Here is a 21,370-nt window from a genome sequence, read left to right as displayed (position 1 = left end):
GCAAAAGTCCATACTTTCACTTTGACATTTAAAATTTTGCTACTTTACATAAAAGTCAAACTAATTTTTATTTAGCAGACTTTGTTGATTATATTTTTGGGTAAATATAGAAGGGCACACAAAATTACTTAAACAACACATTTGGAAAAATTGTTGGAAAATGCAGGTTTTTCTAGAATAATAAACTGGTTTTGGTGTGGGTTCAAATGTTATCTTTGAGTTATAATACAGGTTTAAGATGCAAGGTAGGGGTGTGCCTTAGTCATTACCCAACTGGGGTTCAATTACAAGTATGAAAAATATAAAGAGAAAAAAAATATATAAAGACAACACGCAGCAGTACTCACCCCAATCTGCATCGCTAATTCTTGCAAAAGAGCGATCCCTCAAAATTCTATGAGCAAAAAATGAAATAAAAGAAATCATGTAAATAGATGTAAACAAAGTACAAAGAAAACTGCACACACATCAGTGACTAGGGATGCACCGATACAGAGTATTTTCAGGAGTATTCATACTCATGAAAATGCTCCCGATACCCAAAACTGATAATTTGTGGTGCAATTTGCGTCTATACTCAACGTATGGACGCAAATTGCACCGCATAGAATAGAAAGCAATTTGAACAGGAATGCGGTTCCTGTCCAAATCGCATGCAGTTTCCCCACTGCTCCTGTGTGAGTTCACACAGGAGCGATGTAGCAAGCCTCCCTGTACCAGTTACCATGCTGTCACACAAGGTAAAGTGGCTTCACAGGACTGGGGATTTGAAATCTCCGCGGCTTTCTCTCCTCTCTGTGCATGGATGACAGCAAGTTCTAGACAGCTTTTGATTGGTCAGCACTGTCATGGACAGCAGAGGCGACTCATTGGTGGGTGCCAGCTCTTTAACACCCAGCAGCCAGTCTCCTTCCCTTCACTCCTGGCAGCCTTAGTTCTGTTCCTGTGAGCCGTGTGAAAGGGGAGGGTCTCATCCCTCCAATCAGCTCTCAGAGATCTCCTCACTGAGCTTTGCAGAGTGTAACTTTAGCTCTCCGCCCTCTTTTTCTGAACTTTTGGACAAGCTGTATAAATTCTGCACTTTGAATGGATAGAGAATAGAGAAGACTGCAGATAGACAGGTACAACCTATGTAGAAGAATTTGTTTAATCTCTGTGTATAACCTGAGGCCAATCACTTCACTGGGTATATGTAAGGGTTTACAGCCATTTAAAGCACAACTAATCACAAAATTTTTTTTGATTTTGAATAAAATGGATAGTCTACATGAAACAAATGCAGAAATGGATATTTCAAATATCCAAGAAAATTATAACGGCATTCCTTTCTCTCAGCAGTACCTTTGTCACAGCATCATAAAATTGCCAAACATGTATTTTGTGGATGAATAGGACTTTACACCCACTATACCACTAGGGTACTGAGGGGAAGGTTTCCACCCCTGGAGGACATCAGATGATGAAACGCATGGGATGGGGCTTGGATGTGACGTCACCACGCACAGGGGGTCATGGCTTGCAGCTGGGAACAGTGGCTGGAGATGATCCCTTTTTTGAAATTATATCAAATATACGTGTCAGTGGCGACATTTAAAAATGTGAGTCTTATGGAAAAGTTTTTTAATAAAGAATGTTTATGGTTTTGCGCAATGGGAGATTTTCTTCTTTTCTTCCTTGTTCATGTATCCTTGTGAGTTAACTACGAGGCATTCAGCAGAGGGGTTTGAGAGACGGAGCAATTCCTGGCTGTGGTTTTCTCTGAAGGGTGCTTGAGAGGAGGAGAGATTCTTTCCGTAGATCCTTACTGCAAGAGTCCATGCATTTTCAGCTGGTATATTACCAGCCTGCAGCTCTGGTGAGCTTGTCCAATTTATTTGGTGGTGGAAGACACATTGTTTATGGTGGTGCATGATAAGAGGAAGACAACTGGAGCTTATTATTTAATATTTATGGTGGGCTTTTTCAATGCTGGAGCACGCAATTTAATTATCACAGTGACTTTATGATTTGCATGATGTGATTATTTATTGCACATATAGCATTTTTATTCATTATATTTTGCACATTCAATACGAAAATTGTTGATATAAGGGGGTTTCAAGTTATATATATTTATATATGAAAAAGAGGTTGATTATTTGAGTTGGAGGTAAGATAGTGCTACTCTAGATTTTTCATCTATGTTCGTTTGGATTAAGAATCCCTGGTAGGAACCTGTGGTGCAATCCAATATTGTTCCCTACCAAGGGGCAGGTGACTGCTACATCATCCTCATTACTTCAAATCTGAAAAATGATTGCATCAAGCAAGGCCGTAAATGAGATCTATAGTCACAGAATATATTACCATTTATAATAATGGCATTGAAATAGCAATACAAACAACAGCAATTACTGACAATCAATATAATGTGCCATGAAAATTCTCCTTTCATCTGCTGGCTGTTTCCACACATTCATGAATTGCCTGTATGCTTTGCAGTTTTCTCCTCTGCCCATTCCTTTGGTTTACTTTCCATTTTCAAGGACTATATATCCAATATATATATCCAATATATCCAATGGTTCCTTGCTGCCTGGCAACAGTGAATCCTGTACTGACTTACAGAACGCCGCCTTAAACTCCTCCTCTCAGAGCCCCTGTAGATCAGAACGCAGGATCTATGAAATGTGTAACACAGCAGTGCCTACTCACTGGACATAGAGATTATGTGCCACAGAATTCCAGGAAGTAAATTTGTGGGGATCCTCACAAAATTTAAAAACGTAATAATAGGAGTAAGCTACAAATAATTTAAAAACAATGTGGAAATGAATATATTATTTGAAATTTTGACCATAGATACGCTTTAAAAAGGCTCATAGATGTCAAGACTAGACACACTGGTGCCAATACAAGTCTGGTTCTCAGGGTTAGAGATGAAAGGGCAGTTAATGCACACAGAAAATAAAGGTCTGATTTACTGCTGGCATGGGTTTCACTCATGGCAACCAATTAGATTGTAGCACTCATTATTTCAATCGCTAGTTAGAAAATGCACTCAAAAGTACAAAACCAAGTAGACAGTAGAAAAAAATATTAAGAAACACATACTATTAAAGTCCAAGTTAATGTTGTAGGCATTGATTTGTGTTGTGTCTAGACATGGCTGCTGACAGCAAGAACTCCCTTTCCGAATCCCTCAGCTTCCAATAACTCGTTCATTGTCAGCTGCTGAAGGCGACTGCTGCTATATATTACAACATACCATTACAATTTGTAGATCGGGTCTCTTATCAAAGGATCTGGGAAAAATTGTCTGTGGTATTCATATCTTCTTCAGAAGGTTAATACAGATAGTTCACCTTTTAGTGATATTTAAAAATTGTCTCTACTAAATAAGGCAATGTGGGTTTTTTTGTACATAGTATAAAGCTAATATTTTCTGAAGCCTTTCCTGGGCTACATATAGATCCCTTCATTCACTGGGGCGATCAGGACAAAGATCAAGCTCTACTTCACCCAATGTAAGCCTGCTGGTTTATCTCACACTGTGCAGTTCTTCATACTATCTACTTATACTGGACTTGCCTACAGCAATGCTGCCATTAAAATTAAACTTGAATTTCTGAAAAGATCATATTTTCTTTCCAGATCTTATTTTTTTTTAACCTATACAAGCCGGGAGCAAAATTCCCAGCATGGGTCCTCAGTTTGTCTTTTCCGTTCTATACGGTATTTCCAATGTGTATCACAAGATGCCACAAATGCACGCGAAGATCATCAAATTTATATCAAAGATTTCCTTTCAGTCCTCCACTGGATATGCTTAGCTTTGCAGTACACTCATTGGTATGGCAGGCATGACTGTATGGGCAGAAACAAATATTTCCACATTAAAGCCCAAGTGTAGTTAAAAAAAAAAAAAAATACCAATACCAGTGTGCATCAAAACAGTAGGTATTGAATAGGTTACTGATTTTTGTGAACAAAGCTCCCTAATCCCCAGTTGAAAAGTCCATCGCAGTCTGAACCCCCCCCCCCCCAAATCCTCCAAGCTCGTTCATCACTACAATATTGCAATCAGCAGGGAGCATAAGAGTAGGTGACTGCAGCTGTAGTGGTGTCATGGAAGGGCTAGAGCCACAACACTGCTCTCAAACATACTCCCAATATTTTCTCAAAGGCTCTATTTAGACGTGCGGTTGGGGTGGGGGGATTGCAAGAAAAGGAGTTTACATGCTGCGGTTGGGATGCTTCACTCGCATAGTGAAGTTTACCCGACATGTCTACCACAGTGGAAGTGGTATACTTGGATTTTGCAAAAGCATTTGACACAGTTCCCCACACACAGCTAATGTTTAAGGTAAAGTCTACAGGCTTCGAAAAATCTGTATGTAAATGGATGGAAAACTGGCTAAAAGATCGTATTCAAAGAGTAGTGGTTAATGATTCATACTCTGCATGGTCTAGGGTTGTCAGTGGTGTACCCCAAGGTTCAGTGTTGGGACCGTTACTTTTTACTATATGTATAAACGACATAGGGTCTGGAATTAAAAATATAATTTCAGTCTTTGCAGATGACACCAAGCTGTGCAGTGGAATAACGTTCTTACAGGATTTCTCCAACTTACAAGCCGACCTCAATGCACTGTTTAATTGGGCAACAATGTGGCAAATGAGGTTAAATGTTGATAAATGTCAGGCTATGCACTTGGGGGCTAAGAATATGCATGCATCATACATACTAGGGGGAGTACAACTGGGGGAATCAATGGTGGAGAAGGATCTGGGAGTTCTGGTAGATCACAAGCTTAATAATGGCATGCAATGCCAAGCTGCGGTTCCTAAAGCAAGCAAAATCCTCTCTTGTATTAAAAGAGGTATAGACTCCAGAGAGCGAGAGATATTTTATTCCTGTACAAATCATTAGTAACACCTCATCTGGAATATGCAGTTCATTTTTGGGCTCCAATTCACAAAAAGAACATTGAGGAACTGGAGAAAGTACAGAGAAGGGCAACCAAACTGATAAGAGGCATTTATAAAGGCAAGGTTGATCCAGAGAATATCCGATTGCCTCTCGGGCGATCAGAAAGGAATTATATTCCCCTACAGGGGCAAATTGGATCATGCTTTGCTGGGTTTTTTTGCCTTCCTCTGGATCAACTGTGGGTGTAGGATTAGAACTTTTTTTTTTTTTTTTTCAAATGGTTGGATTGGATGGACTTTTGTCTTTTTTCAGCCAGACTAACTATGTAACTATGTCACGATCGGCTTGCTGCCCACCAAATGCTACACGCACAAGCAAATGGGGAAGCCCACCAAATGCGTGCAATGCACATGATTTTGGCGCATTTGTGGCATAAATGAGGTTACCACAGGTAGTGAGGAGGCATCACATTGCGTCATCATTTCTCAGTAGCATCTGAAGCAAAATCCAAATACGGATTGGGCTTCAGATGAAAGAGATTTAGACGAACATCTAAATCTACCTTTAACCACTTCCAGTCCGGATTAATTTGGACTTTCCTCTTCTATACGCAAAAAAAAAAAATATTTTTTTGCTACAAAACTACTTAGGACACCAAAAAAAGATATTTTTTTAAGCAGAGGCGCTAGAGAATGAAATGGTGAGAGTGTTGCATATTTTTATTTCACCCGGTATTTGCACAGCAGTTTTTTCCCAAACACAATTTTTTTGTAAACAAAAAATACACTTTAATGAACAAAAACACAATGCAATACCCAAGTGTTTGGCAAGATATAAAAGATGATGCTATATCGAGTACATAGATACCAAACATGTCACTCTTTAAAAATGTGCACGCTCATGGAATGGTGACAAACTATGATACTTAAACCTCCACAGGCAACACTTTAATTGCCTTTACAGGTTACCAGTTTAGAATTATTTAGAGTTAGTTTTTCTCTCACTTTGAGGTTCACTGCAATTGCGCACATGTGTGGTGCAATCGCCGTTTACATATGCATGTAGGATGGACGCCTATTTTCTCGTTCATGTGCGAACACGTGAAAATGGGGACACTAATTTTTTTTCACTATTTTATTTGTTTAAACAGCTTTATTGCTATGACAAGCGATGAACAACAACATTATGATAGCATGGACCATGACAGATCTGGAATCTACTAGACCACAAATGTCTCCTCTGGCCTCCAAAGCATCAGATCAAACTGAGATTGGTTTGATCCGTTGCTTTTACAAGCCAGTAATGCCTTGCTATATAACTTCCAGTTTCTGACTTCACACAGTGGGAGAAGTGACAGCCACTCTTTTCACGGTGTCTCAGAAACCTGATGCTGCAGGTCGCACCCTTGCCCGGCTAACCGATCGCTTGAGTGAGCCCGTTAGCAGCAGAGGGGTTAACCGTTTTCTCCGTTTGTAAAAGTAATCCAGCGGCTCTTTAGCCATTGTAATCACTTTTACTTTGTTCAGCATCGCTGGCTCTAAAAGAAAAAAAACTAATATCTCGAGCATTGCAGCAATGACCAAGATATCACCCTTCCTATCCAAGGACATACAGGTACAGTCCTATGGACGGGAAGTGGTTGACAATCCTCAGATAAATTTAACCCCTTTTCCAACTGTGTACTACACATATGGTGGCAAAAGAAGTGGGCTTGAACACCCAGTTGTTGCACATAGGTGTCCATGGCAACCCGAGGTTGTGATGCCGAGAATGATTTCACTGTATACTTCCAGCATACTGACCGAACTGTCACAGACAGCTCTCTGCCAGGGCTTCTGATTGGGAGCTAGCAGGATGAGCTCTGGATCATGTATCCACTGTGGGAGCCAATCACATCAGTCACATGAAATAGAAGCCACACTGTCTCCCAGGCATTAAACCCACATTGTTTTTTGTCTTTATATGTTAAAGTATGGTCTCATTCTGGCTTCATTACCTTTCCATCATGCATGTTTGAAATCTTATTAACCTCCCTGGCGATCTGATTATGTCAGTATTTCTGTGCTCAAAGCGGTACATTGTTTTCAATGGAAATAGGTTGTTTTTTTTATTGTAGGCCTGTAATTCTTAGGAATAACTCACTGAAATCTGTCCGAACAAGAGTCTAGTAAACATCTCGGGTATGATAAAATTTTAAACACGAAATCATAAATTATAGTATAAAAAATAATCATATAAAAGAATATAATAAATGTAATTCAATAATGTAAACAAACCAAAAACACTGAAATTTAGAGCGCCAAGTTTGCACATCGCTGAGCTCAGTCGCAAAATCGTTTTCAGTGTCCGTTGACGAATTTCCACACAAATCATTATCGCTCAATTCTGCAAGTGGTTCTAATTTACTTTCGCTGTTCTCTAGCTGGTCTAAAACCGCTTTTGACGCTTTTTGGATGCCATGGACGGTTCTCAGTTTCCAGGCAGAAAGAACAGTAAAAATGCAGGCAGGGCACAGGACAAAGAACTAGGGACAAAATGTATGTGAAATGGTTTGATACAGTAATGTTCTGCCCCCACACATACGGACGCTCGCAGGGAATGGAAACCTGAAGACAAATGCTGGCATCGGCCGGAGGACATGGCCGGAGATGCTACAGGGGGGACATCGCAGGACAAAGTAAGTGCTTAAGGGATCCCAGAGCAACGCTGCAGTGTAATCCCGAGTGTAGCTCGGGGTTACCGCTTCTGGTACTGAAAGTTAACCCCGAGCTACACTCGGGAATACCACCAGGGAGGTTAAATACTTGGTTGATCCTTCGGTTTCATCTGACTTCTCTATTCTGAGTGGCAAAGTACTAGCAGATGATTCTATGCATCCTCCTTAAAACTGCCAGAGCACGTGCACTAAGAGTGGCTAAGGAAGCAGTTCACTTCCTCCTTTCTGCCCCTGAAGCTGCCCCACTTGACTTGTTTCATTGACTTGCAGGGAGGCTCCAGCAGGCTGATTGAAGCTTCTCCCCCTCTCCTCATAGCACAGTGTCAGATTGAGGGGTGATTGACAGGATCTCCTCCACTGCTAGCCAACCCCTTACATGACACACTATGCAGAAGCTAGTGGGGGGCCCCCAGAAAGATGATTGCCAACTGCTCTTCCAGGGAACTTCACTCTAAGTTGATCATTATTTCTATAATTTTAATGCATTGCTTAATGATAATTTGAAAGAATGGCCTTGACATGGTTTATTTACTTTTAAATTAGATTTCTTTTATTACAAAAAGTAGATAGAGGCTTAGTGCATTCTTCGCCCACGGAGCTCACAGTGCTGTGTGGAGCAAATGTCAGAATGACCGCGGTATAAGGCAACAGTAATAAGTTATTTGGACATAATATAGCAATGTGAGTTACAGACTGATATTTATAGTCAATGATTTCTGTATGACAGATAAAAACAAGTAGCACTGAGTTTTTGGGCACCTTAACCCCTTCACACCTAAGGGTAGAACAAATCTTAACGCCTAAGCACAATTTTCCAACTTTGACTTGTTAGCAAAACCGTACATATCATCACAACTACTTTGTGCATCCAGGTGGATTATACCTTGTTTTTTTCAGGACAAAATTGGGATTTCATTTGGTGGTAAATGGTAATGGATATCTCCTGATACCATATGTGCGTATGTTATTATTGTTTGTACCCGTAGTACAGCCCACAAACAATACTGCACAATTTGCTTTTTTTTTCATTGTTTTATTTTGACACTGACTGACACTGATACTAATTTAAAAAAAAAAAAAAAAACTGACCCTGACCAAAACACTAACTCTGGCAGAGACCTAGATCAAAAACCTTGATCTAGGTATTTTTGTTTATTATTTAATTAATTTATGTATTTTTTTACAAACTTTTTTTCTCTCTCTGAAAGGACAGAGGGAAATACAATGCACCTCTCTCCTCCATTCAGAAAGAGAAAACAGGGGGGGGGCTTCACAGTGACTGATCACTGTGATAGCCAATCAAAGACTATCACAGCAATCAGGTGACCCGGAATTTGGAGTTCCGGATCCCGATCATTAGAATGGGACCCGGGGCTATCAGAGACATCCCGGTCTTTGTGGTGAGAGTGAGCTGTGCGGCACACTCCCAGCTAAAAGACAGTTTTGTTTTTTTTTCTTTAAGTCCGCGGAAGTGCGAAAAACGAAAACCCTGTAAGTGAACTAAAAACTTGCTAGTGCAAAACCAACACAAAAGTGCACTTAGGGGTGTGCTTTGTCCACCCGGAAGGGGTAGGATCTCTACCCTGATCCCCCGGGGCACGAAGCACCTGACAGGGACTAAGGTTCCCATGTGGTCCTCCTAGCCAAAAGGCCTGATGGACCCCTTTCCTTGTGGCTAGCCTAAGCTAGCCACCAAGTACTAGGTCAGGGGGCTCTCCCGAAGAGAGACCCCCTAGGGACAGGGGAAGAAGGAACCAAAAGGCCACACATCCTCCCCCTAGACTTCAGGATAGGCCCGAGGACCCACACGCTACCATCCGTGAGAAAAAAAACACACACAAGTGAAAGTGAAACAAACGTGGGAGAAAAAATAAATTAAATAAATAAGTAAAAATAAAAAAGTGGCCGTGCAGTTGTGCACTGGCTAGGCCCTGGGGCCCGTAGCATAAAAATTGCCCTGGACTTAGCCAAAAGGCCTAGCCCTAAAAGGCACAATGCAGAAAAAGTGTTTTGGATCAGTGACCATGTGCACGTTTCACATCCCCATGTGCTACTAAGAGCACCCCTGAGGCGACCACTCGGGGCACTGTTCTGCGGACTCTCTGCCTCCCAGGCCCCTGGCCAGACAAGGTAGATCCGTTCAAACCAGGCGGAACTGGGCCCTTCTGGCGTTCCTGGGGGAATTACTCCCAGGCCCCAACTGCCTGTGGGCACCTCGGTTTCTGTTCCGGCCTGTATTAACCATCAGGACCCCCATCCTTCCAGCAGGAGTACTATACAACCAAACATCCCCGCAACCAGGAATGATGGTGGAGCACCCCCACTGGACACTGATAAGAATAGATACTACACTTGATCTTAGCCAAAAGGCCGAGAAGCTGAAAGACGGGTATGCAAATTAGCAGCCCCATGGAAAAAAGCCCAGTTCTGTGAGTTAGCCAATTTGCGTGCGGTTGGCGTCAAGGGGTTAAGGCCCATTTTACACGGGGAGGACTCCGCCTGCGATCCACTTGCTCAGCAGGGCATCTTTCTGTTGATCCCACACTGAGCAGCTGAGAAACAAGTTCGTGTCCACTCCACTCTATGGGCAATCAAATGTAAAAAAAAAAAAAAACACCTGTCCATTTACATCCAATCTGATGCACGCAGACGGAGGACAACGAATCCTCATCAATTTGTTTTTATCGGATCGGATGTAGGCAGGTTTAAAACAACACATGATTGTTTACACCGCCACTCCACAGAGGAGAATGGAGGCTCTGATTGGGTCTGTCTGAAAACGACAGGCGGACCCGATCGGAATGTTCACATGCAAGGGGCCTAAAGCCCACTTAGCGGGGAGCTGGAAGGCAATGTTAAGCGGTTAAAGCACAACTGAACTTTCAAATCCGATAAACACATTCCAGGTGCTTGAAAACAAAAGCTGTTCAAAATGTCATAGTTTAGATCCTTGCTCTATGTTGGGAAGCAGTGATCTCTTTGCAGAGATCCAACACGCTCCCTGCAGAATCCGAGCAAGAGCTCTCCAATCAGTGGGGAGTGTGAGCTTTGCTGTTTGCTGGGCAATAAGTCTAAATCAGTAGTGGCAAGTCAGAATTCTGCATGAGACCACTGCTTCCCTACAGAGAGCAGGTGTCCCATTATGCAGCTGCTAACAGGGAACAGGCTTTCCCACCCAGGCTGTAGCAGCTTTAAAAAGAAAATTATACATAAGATAATGAACACATTTTGTTTAGATGCACCTTAAATATATTTAGTCAATTCAAACTTAGGGTTCAATTGGGCTTTGGAACTTGCAGAAAAGGTGGACATGGGGAGGACAATATACTGAATAGCAATGCACTAATTGATAGCAGGCTTACATGGAGGCAACCTATTCCTCCTTATTGCTCACCTCTCTCAGGTAACTTAACTCTCATCATTGCTACTACACCTGTGCTATTATAGAATATATTTATTAATCAAATATGTACTTCTCTCATTGTAAAAGCTTTAACAAATGCCTGTGATGCCATCATACATCTCCCTAGCTTCCTACAGGTTCAGAGCACCAGGAGTATACTCCTATTTACATTGCACATTTCCAGAAGCTGCATGTCCCATGAATTTTATGGTACAGTTCATAGAAGCCCCTATGATGAATGATGCTCTGCTGGACCAGGTAATCTCAAACCATGAAGAGCTTATTACAAATGTCCATATAAAAGAACATCTGGGTAGCAGTGACCATAACATGATTTAATTTATTGTTAGCTGTAAACAGCGAGCACATACGGGAAAAATAAAAATGTTCCATTTTAAGAAAGCCAATTTTCCAAGGCTGAGAGCTGCTCTCCAAGACTTAGACTGGAAGGGAATATTGGCATCGATGAACACAACACAGAAATGGGAGTTCTTCAAAAGACTGTATGTGAACACACTGCAAAATATATTCCCATGAGCATCAAGTTTAAAAGGCTAAAAATCAAACCTTGTGTCCAAATACAAAAAGTGATGAAACCAAAAACAAAGAAAGTGCCCTTTAAACATGCAAATAGTGCTCCAACAAAAATTTTTTTGGGATAAATGTAATACAGAGAAAAGACTCCACAGATCCACAAGTTCCTGTGAATACGGATGTATTCCACACTCACCAGAGAAGAATAAATTGCACTTTATGGATACAATATTATCCTCCAATTCCCAGGGAAAATTTCCTCTCCATAGCCTTCTCCATATACAAGAGCTTCCTTACATCCAACTTCAAAAGGGATTTCCTCTCAGAACAATGTGTTATAAAGGAAGACAAAGGAGAACCAATAGTGCAATATTGCAAAGACATTTAATTGAATAAAATAGTGCTCAATCTACTCACATTAGAACATAAAATAAGGGATGGATGGGTCCATTATCAGGGAATAAATAACACTATGAGGTATATTTAATTTTGTTTATTGAGCGGTTTTTATATTTACATATGTTTTTATATTTACATGTATTGTGTTTTTGTGTTTGTATGTGTTGTGTTTTTATGCTGATAAATATTATTATTGAATTTTTATTAATTATTATTAAGGATACATTCATCACCTCTGGTGTGTGAACAATATGTTTGCATAGGTTCTATGTCACAGAGATTTGTGTTGGTTTTATATTGTTGATTTTAATTTAATTTTATTGTTTATTATGAAAGGGGACCTGATAGGTAAACATACTGGCAGCTTATTGACTATTTCACATTGTGGGAAGGCTGGATATTTCCCTATTTATCCCAGATTTACCATAAGTAATCCTGATTGGTTAATTCTTAGGTAGGAGGCACGCAAGTGTAGTATATAAAAGTGATGAGGAACCGGAGATCTAGGTCTTTGGAGGAGGGGCGAAACGCGTCAGTCAGACGTACTGCCGGTTTCCTATGTTGAGCGTGTGACGTCATATCTGGTGCTGCCAGTTTGGTTTACTTTCTGGAATCAGTTTTACACTAGGAAGTCGGTTTTGGAGGATTTTGTCAATTGGCGACTTATTTTAAGTTATAATGTGAGTAGATTGAGCACTATTTTTCACTTGTGCGGAGTCTTGGATTTAACCTGGTTGGGGTTGAAGAGGAACTCTCCATTCCCCCTCGACTCGTTCCTGCCCCTTTTAGAGCCCCAGCTGCTCCTCTGCCCCTGAAATCTGGCCTCCCTCGTTACGCACTGCCTGTTGGGGTGAAAAAAAAATCCGTCCCGTTTGCTTGCTGGGGACTGCAAATCCTTTCCTTTTGTCGGCCAACCTTTCTAGGACCGAGGTTACTTCTGGCCCGAAGAGGAGTTTTCCCTCGAAGGGCAGGCCGCAGAGCCTGGATTTGGAGGCAACGTCCCCCTGCCAAGATTTTAACCACATGGCTCTTCGGGCTGAATTTATGAGCGCAGTCGATCTTGCTGTATATCTGATGGTCTCCGCCGATCTCCTCCACCGATGTACCTTGTTCAAGGTGAGAGCGGAGCTGTCCCAGCCATACATCTAAGGTTCTGGAAATGCAGGCTGTTGCTACTGCCGATTTAAAATTCATTGCAGATGCTTCTCACGCTCTCTTAAGGAATGTGTCTGCTTTGCGGTCCATTGGGTCCTTTAGGGAACCGCCGTCCTCAAAGGATAAGTAGGTTGATTTCGAAATCCTTGAAAGGGGGGCATCTGGCTTCGGGCAGAATTCCCACACGGACGCATTTTCTTTTTTAAACGGAAACCGCCTTTTAAGGTTTTTAGGAAAGAAAGCCTTTTCTGACTCTTCCCATTCCCTCTTTATGGTAGACCATAGGGTGGAATGAACCGGGAATGTGCAACCGCTTCTATTTTGTAGCCCTGCGTATAGCTGGTCATGCAGAGAGAGATCCGGATGTTCCTCTTCTAGATCCAGAGTATCATAGATCCCCTTCAAGAGGCCTTCCGTATCTTCTACTGGATCTGTGATCCTGGTCTTCTGCCTCGCCTTCCTCCGAGTCCACAGTGCTGGAAGGTTCTTCTTCTTGACTTGCGGTGGTAGCCTGGTCCTGCTTCCTCCTTTTCCCTTGTGGGGAAATGCCTGAAGTGCCAGGTTGAGGCTCATCCGGGGCTGGTTCCTGCCTCTGCTCCCTAAACCTTTGAAAGGTTTTGGACATCTCCCGCGTCATGTTTTGCAGAGAATCTTTAAAGAGGGATCCCGACTCCTTAATTAGCTTATCACTACATTCTTGGCACAGTTGCTTCTGCCAAGCGCTAGCTAGCTTCTTCCTGCAGGTAACGCATTTTTTCTTTGACTCACAAGGAGTTTCCCTTTTCCCTCTATCCTCCTCTTGTGGGCCCATCTAGGGACAGGGAGACACAAGGTATCCTGTAAGCCGAGGGGCCCCGGGAGACTGACCTACGTGCACCCACTGGCACCCAGAAAGCCCTAGGGTGCTGTAGAGAGAACAAGAGGAGAGGGAGGAGAGGAGAACCCCCGATCCTCACCCAGCCCACCCCAACCGCCCCCAAAGACGAAACGGGCCAGCGGCGGGGGGGGGCAGAGAGGGGGGTTGGAGAGGGGGAGGGGAGGGAGAGGGGGGTTGGAGAGGGGGGGTGAGTGGCAGCCAAAAAGGCTCTTACCTTGCTGCAGGCCTCCCCAGCTCCGACAGATCTGGCTCCATCTCGCCGCAGCCCGCCCTCGGTGCGGCTGTTTTTGTAGGGTTGACGGGTCTCCACCCCCTCCCTGGGGTCCCAGCACGCAGACCTCCCTCTCACGGCCGCCGGTGGATGAAGCGGCCTTGGCGTGGGCCAATTTGCGGTCTGCCGTCCATAACTAAAATGGTGGCGGTCCGCTTCCTGTCCCTCCGACACCGGAAGTGACGTCATGGTTCCGGCACCCTGAAGTGACGCGGCCGCGGCATCCCGCACTCCCTGGTTCCATGCTGCCTAGATCCAGGAGGAAGGTAAGCTTACCTCGGTCCCACAAGGGATGGTACTGCCAAATAGGTCGGCGGAGCGGGCTCTACCCCCTGGAGAGCCCCGCTTGGACCATCTGGGGGTCTGTCTCCCCCATCCCAATAGGGTGCTTCAGGGTGAAAAACCTGGCTGAAGCCACCCTACAAGGCCCCTGCCTTACTAAGAAGAGGAGGAAGGGGGGCCTCAGCCAGGGGGCCTCTGTACCTCGCCAGACAGCCAGGGAAAAAAACAAAAGGGCGTAGCTTTGTCCTGGCCAGAGGAAACACTAATACTGAGGGTCCCCCTGGGAGAGAAGCTACTTATAGGAGAAAAAGGTGGAGCGGGTGTTTCCTGGGAGCTGTCCTAGAAGATGACTTGGGAAAACTGGCTAAAAGATCGTATTCAGAGAGTAGTGGTTAATGATTCATACTTTGAATGGTCTAGGGTTGTCAGTGGTGTACTCCAAACTTCAGTGTTGGGACCCTTACATTTTAATATATTTATAAACGATATAGGGTCTGGGATTAAAAATCCCATTTCAGCCTTTGCAGATGAGACCAAGCTGTGCAGTGGAATAACGTCCTTACAAGATGTCTCCAACTTGCAAGCTGACCTCAATGCACTGTTTAATTGGGCAACTATGATAAATGTAAGGTTCTGCACTTGGGGGCTAAGAATATGCATGCATCATACATACTAGGGGGGGTACAACTGGGAGAATGGTGGAGAAGGATCTGGGGGTTCTGGTAGATCACAAGTTTAATAATGGCATGCAATGCCAAGCTGAGGTTTCTAAAGCAAGCAAAATCCTCTCTTGTATTAAAAGAGGTATAGACTTCAGAGAGAGAGATATCATATTACCCCTGTACAAATCATTAGTAACACCTCATCTGGAGTATGCAGTTCAGTTTTGGGCACCAATTTTCAAAAAACATTGAGGAATGGGAGAAAATACAGAGAAGGGCAACCAAACTATCAGAGGCATGGAGGAGCTCAGCTATGAGGAAAGATTAGAGGAACAGAATTTATTCTCTCTTGAGAAGAGGAGATTAAGGGGGGATATGATCAACATGTATAAATACTTCAGTGGTTCATATAGTGAACTCGGTGTAGCGCTATTCACCCTGAGGTCAACACGGAGGACAAGGGGGCACGCTTTACGTCTGGAGGAAAAGAAATTTAACCTCCAAACACGTAAAGGTTTCACAGTGAGAGCTGTGAAAATGTGGAATAGACTCCCTCAAGAGTTGGTTCTGGCCAGCTCAGTGGATTGCTTTAAAAAAAAAAAAGGCCTGGATTCTTTCTTAGATACACAGAATATAACTGGATACTAACATTTATAGGTAAATTTGATTCAGGGAATATCAGATTGCCTCTCGGCGGATCAGGAAGGAATTTTTTTCCCTGCAGGAGCAAATTGGATCATGCTTTGCTGAGTTTTTTTGCCTTCCTCTGGATCAACTGTATAGAACGGTATAGAATTCTAACTTTTTTTTTTTATGGTTGAACTGGATGGACCTTTTTCTTTTTTTCAGCCAGATTAACTATACAACTATGAATTCTTGGGACTCAGTGTAATTTCCAAAAAGTGACAGAAGGTGACAGGCAGTGACAGTGGAGAAGTGTATTATTTAAGGCAAAAAACTCCAGCTACAGACCGCTATACAAATTATTTAGCAAAAACAAAGTTGCGTAGAAGAAGCTGGCAACCAGTATGTCTGCCCCAGTTTCATCTGCTGGGGAATTTTTGTGACTCTTAGCAATCCTGATTCACTAGTGTCATATGGCGCTTACATACAACTGCCTATCCAGCAATTTAATAAAATACCAAATACCATCTGAAAGCCTATTTTACCCCCAAACATTGCAGGATATAAAATAGGATGTACAGCATAATTAAATAACAATGACACACCACCTGAAACCAGCTCCCCAAACCATAAAGCAAGGATGGGCAACTGCGGTTCTCCAGCTTTTGTGGAATACCATGTCCCATAAAGCATTGCAGAACTGGCAGTTACATGCATGACTCCCAAAGAAAAATCTTGAGGGCCACATTTGTCTACTCCTACTCTAAAGCCCCTCTCTACACATGCCAAGCAGTCCAGCATGGCATTACTACAAACGAGAATGCCCCCTTTGCTACATCAAAGTATAGCAGACCTGTACAGCTGGTCCAGGGATGTATGGCTATACCCCAAAGACGCAATGCATTTTGTGTAATTGCTCTCCAGTTGTTTGTGAATATTCTGAATTCATCAGCCACTAGATTGGGGACCATTGAGTTTGTGGATTTCCAGGATCACTACAATTTACATAAAACAACTCGGTGCTTGAAAAACAACTTGGCACTGGAGAATTGTACAGACGCCTACTGATTGATAAAGTAAACAAACCCATTCCTCAAAGCCATAAAACCAAATCAGCAAGTTTTTTTTGTTTTTTTTAATAAATAATGATCTATATTTGCATGGAAATGCTCTTTTTGGATAAGCCTGCTAGACAGTTTTACACAGGTTTTGTCCTATATCATTATCCAGCACACAGCTACATAGATGACAGGAAAACAGCAAGATGAGAAGCAAAGCAGCAGAACGTGATGCTAATCTGTACACACTAGAGAGCAGAACAGAGCACATCAACCCAGAAAAAAGGTGAATTCGCATTTCCAAAGTTAGCTACATGAGCGCTCGCTGTGCATACTATTTACAGGAAAACAAATTACTGGAGTGCACTGCTTCTTCCCAGATGGATCATGATGAAATAGATGCAAATAGCTGATAAGTTACTTACCCTGCGTTGTTAATCACAATGTCTGAAAAATAAAAAGATAAAAATATTAGTACTGCATAAATCTTCAGTATGTGACAGACTAAACTGTTCCAAGAAATACACTAAAAAGAAAGGCACTCCGGCTATATTCTTTAACTTTATCTACACTATACAAGCATACCTCGGTTTACAAATTTAATTCGCCCTGCGGGACTTTTCGTATAGTGAAAATCCGTAAATCGAAACGCCGTTTCGCATAGGAATGCATTGAAAACCAATTGATCCATTCTTGAGGTCAGAAAAAAGTAAACGCTACTAAAATACCACGAGTTATTTTATCAAGTCATGCGGTATTTTAGTAGTGACAACCAGGTGTTAATGTTTCAGCTGTCTTTTATTTTTATTGTTTACTAAAGAACTTGTCAAAGACTGTGTGCTGTCTTTTTTGACACTACACTTTTTGTTTTCTGTGAATGAGTATCAGGACCATGTACTCCATATTCATTCACACGGAGGGGGCGTGGGATCTGGGGGCCCCCTTTTTAAAGGGGGCTTCCAGACTCCGATAAGCCCCATGCCTACAGACCCCCACAACCAACGGCCAGGGATGTGGGGAAGAGCTTTGGGAGGAGTCCCCCCCCAAAGCACCCTCTCCATGTTGAGGGGCATGTGGCCTGGTATGGTTCAGGAGGGGGGGCGCTCGCTCGTTCCCCCCCCCCCCCTTTCCTGACCTGGCGGGCTGCATAGATTCTGGTATAAATTTTGAGAGGGGGCCCACGCCATTTTTTTCTTTTTTTTTTTTAATTTTGGCATGGGAGCTCCCCTCAGAATCCATATCAGACCCGAAGGGCTTGGTATGGATGGGAGGTGGGAGGAGGGACCCTGCGCCAGTTTTTTTTTTTTTTATTATGGTGCCGGCTTTTAAACGTAATTACCACTTTTTTTTTTCTTCACTATAACTCAGAGATTGAGCTGTCACTTTCCCTCCAGCTAAAAGAAAGTTTACTTTTAGTTTATTTCCCCACATTAAAAGAAACAATGTTTCCTTTTAGTTTCTTAAAAGAAAAATAAAAAGCTTCCTTTAACTCCAGGGAAAGTGACAGCTAATTCTGTGAGCTATAGTGAAGAAAAAAAAAAAAAGCCGACAATTGTATTTAAAAAAAAAAAATCGGCACACACATACACTTCGTATTGCGAAAAAAATTTGTAAAAAATGTGTAAACCGAGGAATTATTTTCAATGTATTTTCATTCGTAAACCAAAAATTACGTTAACCGACGCATTTGTAAACCGAGGTATACCTGTATTACCAAAAGTATTGGGACACCCTTCCAAATCATTAGATTTAGGTGTTCAATCACCTCCAGGGCTACAAGTATATAAAATCAAGCACCTAGGCATGCAGACTGCTTCTACAAAAATTTGTGAAAGACTGGGTCACTCTTAGGAGTACAGTGAATTCAAAACGTAGTACCGTGATAGGTTGCCACCTGTGCAATAAGTCCATCCAGGAAATTTCCTTGCTACTAAATATTCCACGGTCAACTGTTAGTGGTATTGTAACAAAATAGAAGCAACTGGGAACAGCAGCAACTGGGGTCAGAGCATGCTGAATCGCACAGTGCACAGAAGTCGCCAACTGTCTGCAGAGTCATAAGCTAAAGACCTCCAAACTTTGTGTGGCCTTCAGATTAGTACAATAGTGTGTAGAGAGCTTCATGGAATGAGTTTCCATGGCCGAGCAGCTGCATCCAAGCCTTACATCACCAAGTGTAATGGAAAACGTCAGATGCAGTGGTGTAAAGCACGCTGCCACTGGACTCTAGAGAAGTGGAGACGTATTCTCTGGAGTGACGAATTATGCTTCTATGTCTGGTAATCTGATGGACGTGTCTGGGTTTGCAGGTGCCAGTAGAACGGTACTTGCCTGACTGCACTGAGCCAAGTGTAAAGTTTGGTGGAGGGGGCTTATGGCGAGGGGTTGTTTTTCAAGGGTTGGGCTTGGCCCCTTAGTTCCAGTGAAGGGAACGCTTAAGGCGTCAGCATACCAAGACATTTTGGACAATTTCATGCTCCCAACTTTGTGGGAACAGTTTGGGGCTGGGCCCTCCTGTTCCAACATGACTGTTCACCAGTGCATGAAGCAAGGTCCATAAAGATGCGGATGAGTGAGTTTGAGGTAGAGGAACTTGACTGGTCTGCACATTGTCCTGACCTCAACCCAATAGAACACATTTGGGATTAATTAGAGCGGAGACTGCAAGCCAGGCCTTCTCGTCCGACATCAGTGCCTGACCTCACAAATGCGCTCTGGAAGAACGGTCAAACATTCCCATAGACACACGCCTAAACCTTGTGGACAGCCTTCCCAAAAGAGTTGAAGCTGTTATAGCTGTAAAGGGTGGGAAAAGTCAATATTGAACCCTATGGACTAAGACTGGGATGCCATTAAAGAGCAGTGGAAACGTGTTCTCTGGAGTGATGAATCACGCTTCTCAGTCTTGCCAATCCGATGGATGTGTATGGGTTTGGCGGCTGACAGGCAACGGTACTTGCCTGACTGCATTGTGCCAAGTGTAAAGTTTGGTGGAGGGGGGATTTTGGTGTGGGGTTGTTTTTCAGAGGTTGGGCTTGGCCCCTTAGTTCCAGTGAAGGGAACTCTTAAGGCGGCAGCATACCAAGACATTTTGGACATTTTCATGCTCCCACCTTTGTGGGAACAGTTTAGGGATGGCCCCTTCCTGTTCCAACATGATTGTACACCAGTGCACAAAGCAAGGTCAATAAAGACATGGAAGAGCTAGTTTGGGGTGGAGGAACTTGACTGGCCTGCACAGAGTCCTGACCTCAACCCGATAGAACACCTTTGGGATGAATTAGAGCGGATACGGTGAGCCAGGCCTTCTCATCTGACATCATACCTGACCTCACAAATGCGCTTCTGGAAGAATGGTCAAACATTCCTATGGACAAACTCCTAAACCTTGTGGACAGCCTTCCCAGAAAAGCTGTTATAGCTGCAAAGGGTGGGCCAACTCAATGGTGAACCCTACGGACTAAGACTGGGATGTCATTAACCTCCCTGGCGGTATTCCCGAGTGTAGCTCGGGGTAACATTTCAGTACCAAAAGCGGTAACCCCGAGCTACACTCGGGCTTACCCTGCGGCACTGCTCCGGCATGTGTTCTTCACTTACCTTACCCTGCGCTCCCACGATGTGTCCCCTGCAGCGTCCCCGGCCATCTCCTCCGGCCGATGCCGGCATCCGGCTTCTGTGTCCTGTCCCTGTGACGTCGGGACGTACGGGCGCCGCCGCCGGGAAATTTAAAAATTTTAAAAAGTCTTTTTTTTTTTTACATTTTACATAGTAAAACATTGCTGTCTCAACCAATTTCACATACATATTGTCCCTAGTGCTTTGTCCTGCGCCCTGCCTGCATTTTGTCTGTTCTTTCTGCCTGGAAACTGAGAAATGTCCATGGCGTCCAAAAAGTGTCCCTTTAGGTCAAAAGCGGTTTAGATCAGCTAGAGAACAGCGATAGTAAATCAGAACCACTTGCAGAATTGAGTGATAATGATTCGTGGGGGAAATTCGTCATCAGACACTGAAAACGATTTTGCGACTGAGCTCAGCAATGTGCGAACTTGGCGCTCTATTTCACATTTCAGTGTTTTTGGTTTGATTATATTATTGAATTAATTTTTTTATTATTTTTATATTATTTTTATGATTATTTATTAAATTATAATTTATGATTTTGTGTTTCAAATTTTATCATACCCGGGATGTTTACTAGACTCTTGTTCGGACAGATTTCAGTGAGTTTTTCCTAAAAATTACAGCCTACAATAAAAAAAATACATATTTCCATGCAAAAAAATGGTACCGCTTTCAGCACCAAAAATCTGAAATAATCATACCGCCAGGGAGGTTAAAGTTGATGTTTGTGTAAAGGCAGGCGTCCCAATACTTTTGGCAATATAGTGTAAGTTTCACTAGTTGCTTTAGCTGTCTCCTATTGCACCTAAATGACAGATAAAATCTGTTCTAATTATATATAGACAGAGTGGCC

At 42.9% G+C, this 21,370-nt stretch overlaps 1 protein-coding gene and 1 pseudogene across 1 annotated transcript in view; both read right to left on the bottom strand.

Moving 5' to 3' along the window:
• Positions 1-21,370, bottom strand: part of HSD17B4 (hydroxysteroid 17-beta dehydrogenase 4) — a 388,773-nt gene that overhangs the window by 256,906 nt on the left and 110,497 nt on the right. Inside the window, exons 5-6 of the mRNA XM_089673464.1 lie at positions 17,319-17,340; positions 348-394 (exon numbers count right to left, since the gene is read on the bottom strand). Of these exons, the coding sequence (XP_089529590.1) occupies positions 348-394; positions 17,319-17,340 (69 nt within the window). The remainder of the gene's footprint in view (positions 1-347; positions 395-17,318; positions 17,341-21,370) is intronic.
• LOC149474429 (U2 spliceosomal RNA) lies at positions 9,894-10,010 on the bottom strand (annotated as a pseudogene).

This window comes from Staurois parvus, unplaced genomic scaffold, assembly GCF_062004578.1.
Source record: "Staurois parvus isolate SC_StPar_1 unplaced genomic scaffold, SC_StPar_1.0 ptg000004l, whole genome shotgun sequence".
NCBI lineage: Eukaryota > Metazoa > Chordata > Amphibia > Anura > Ranidae > Staurois > Staurois parvus.
The sequence above is the reverse complement of the archived record's forward strand: the minus strand, read 5'-3'. Positions and strand labels throughout refer to the sequence as shown.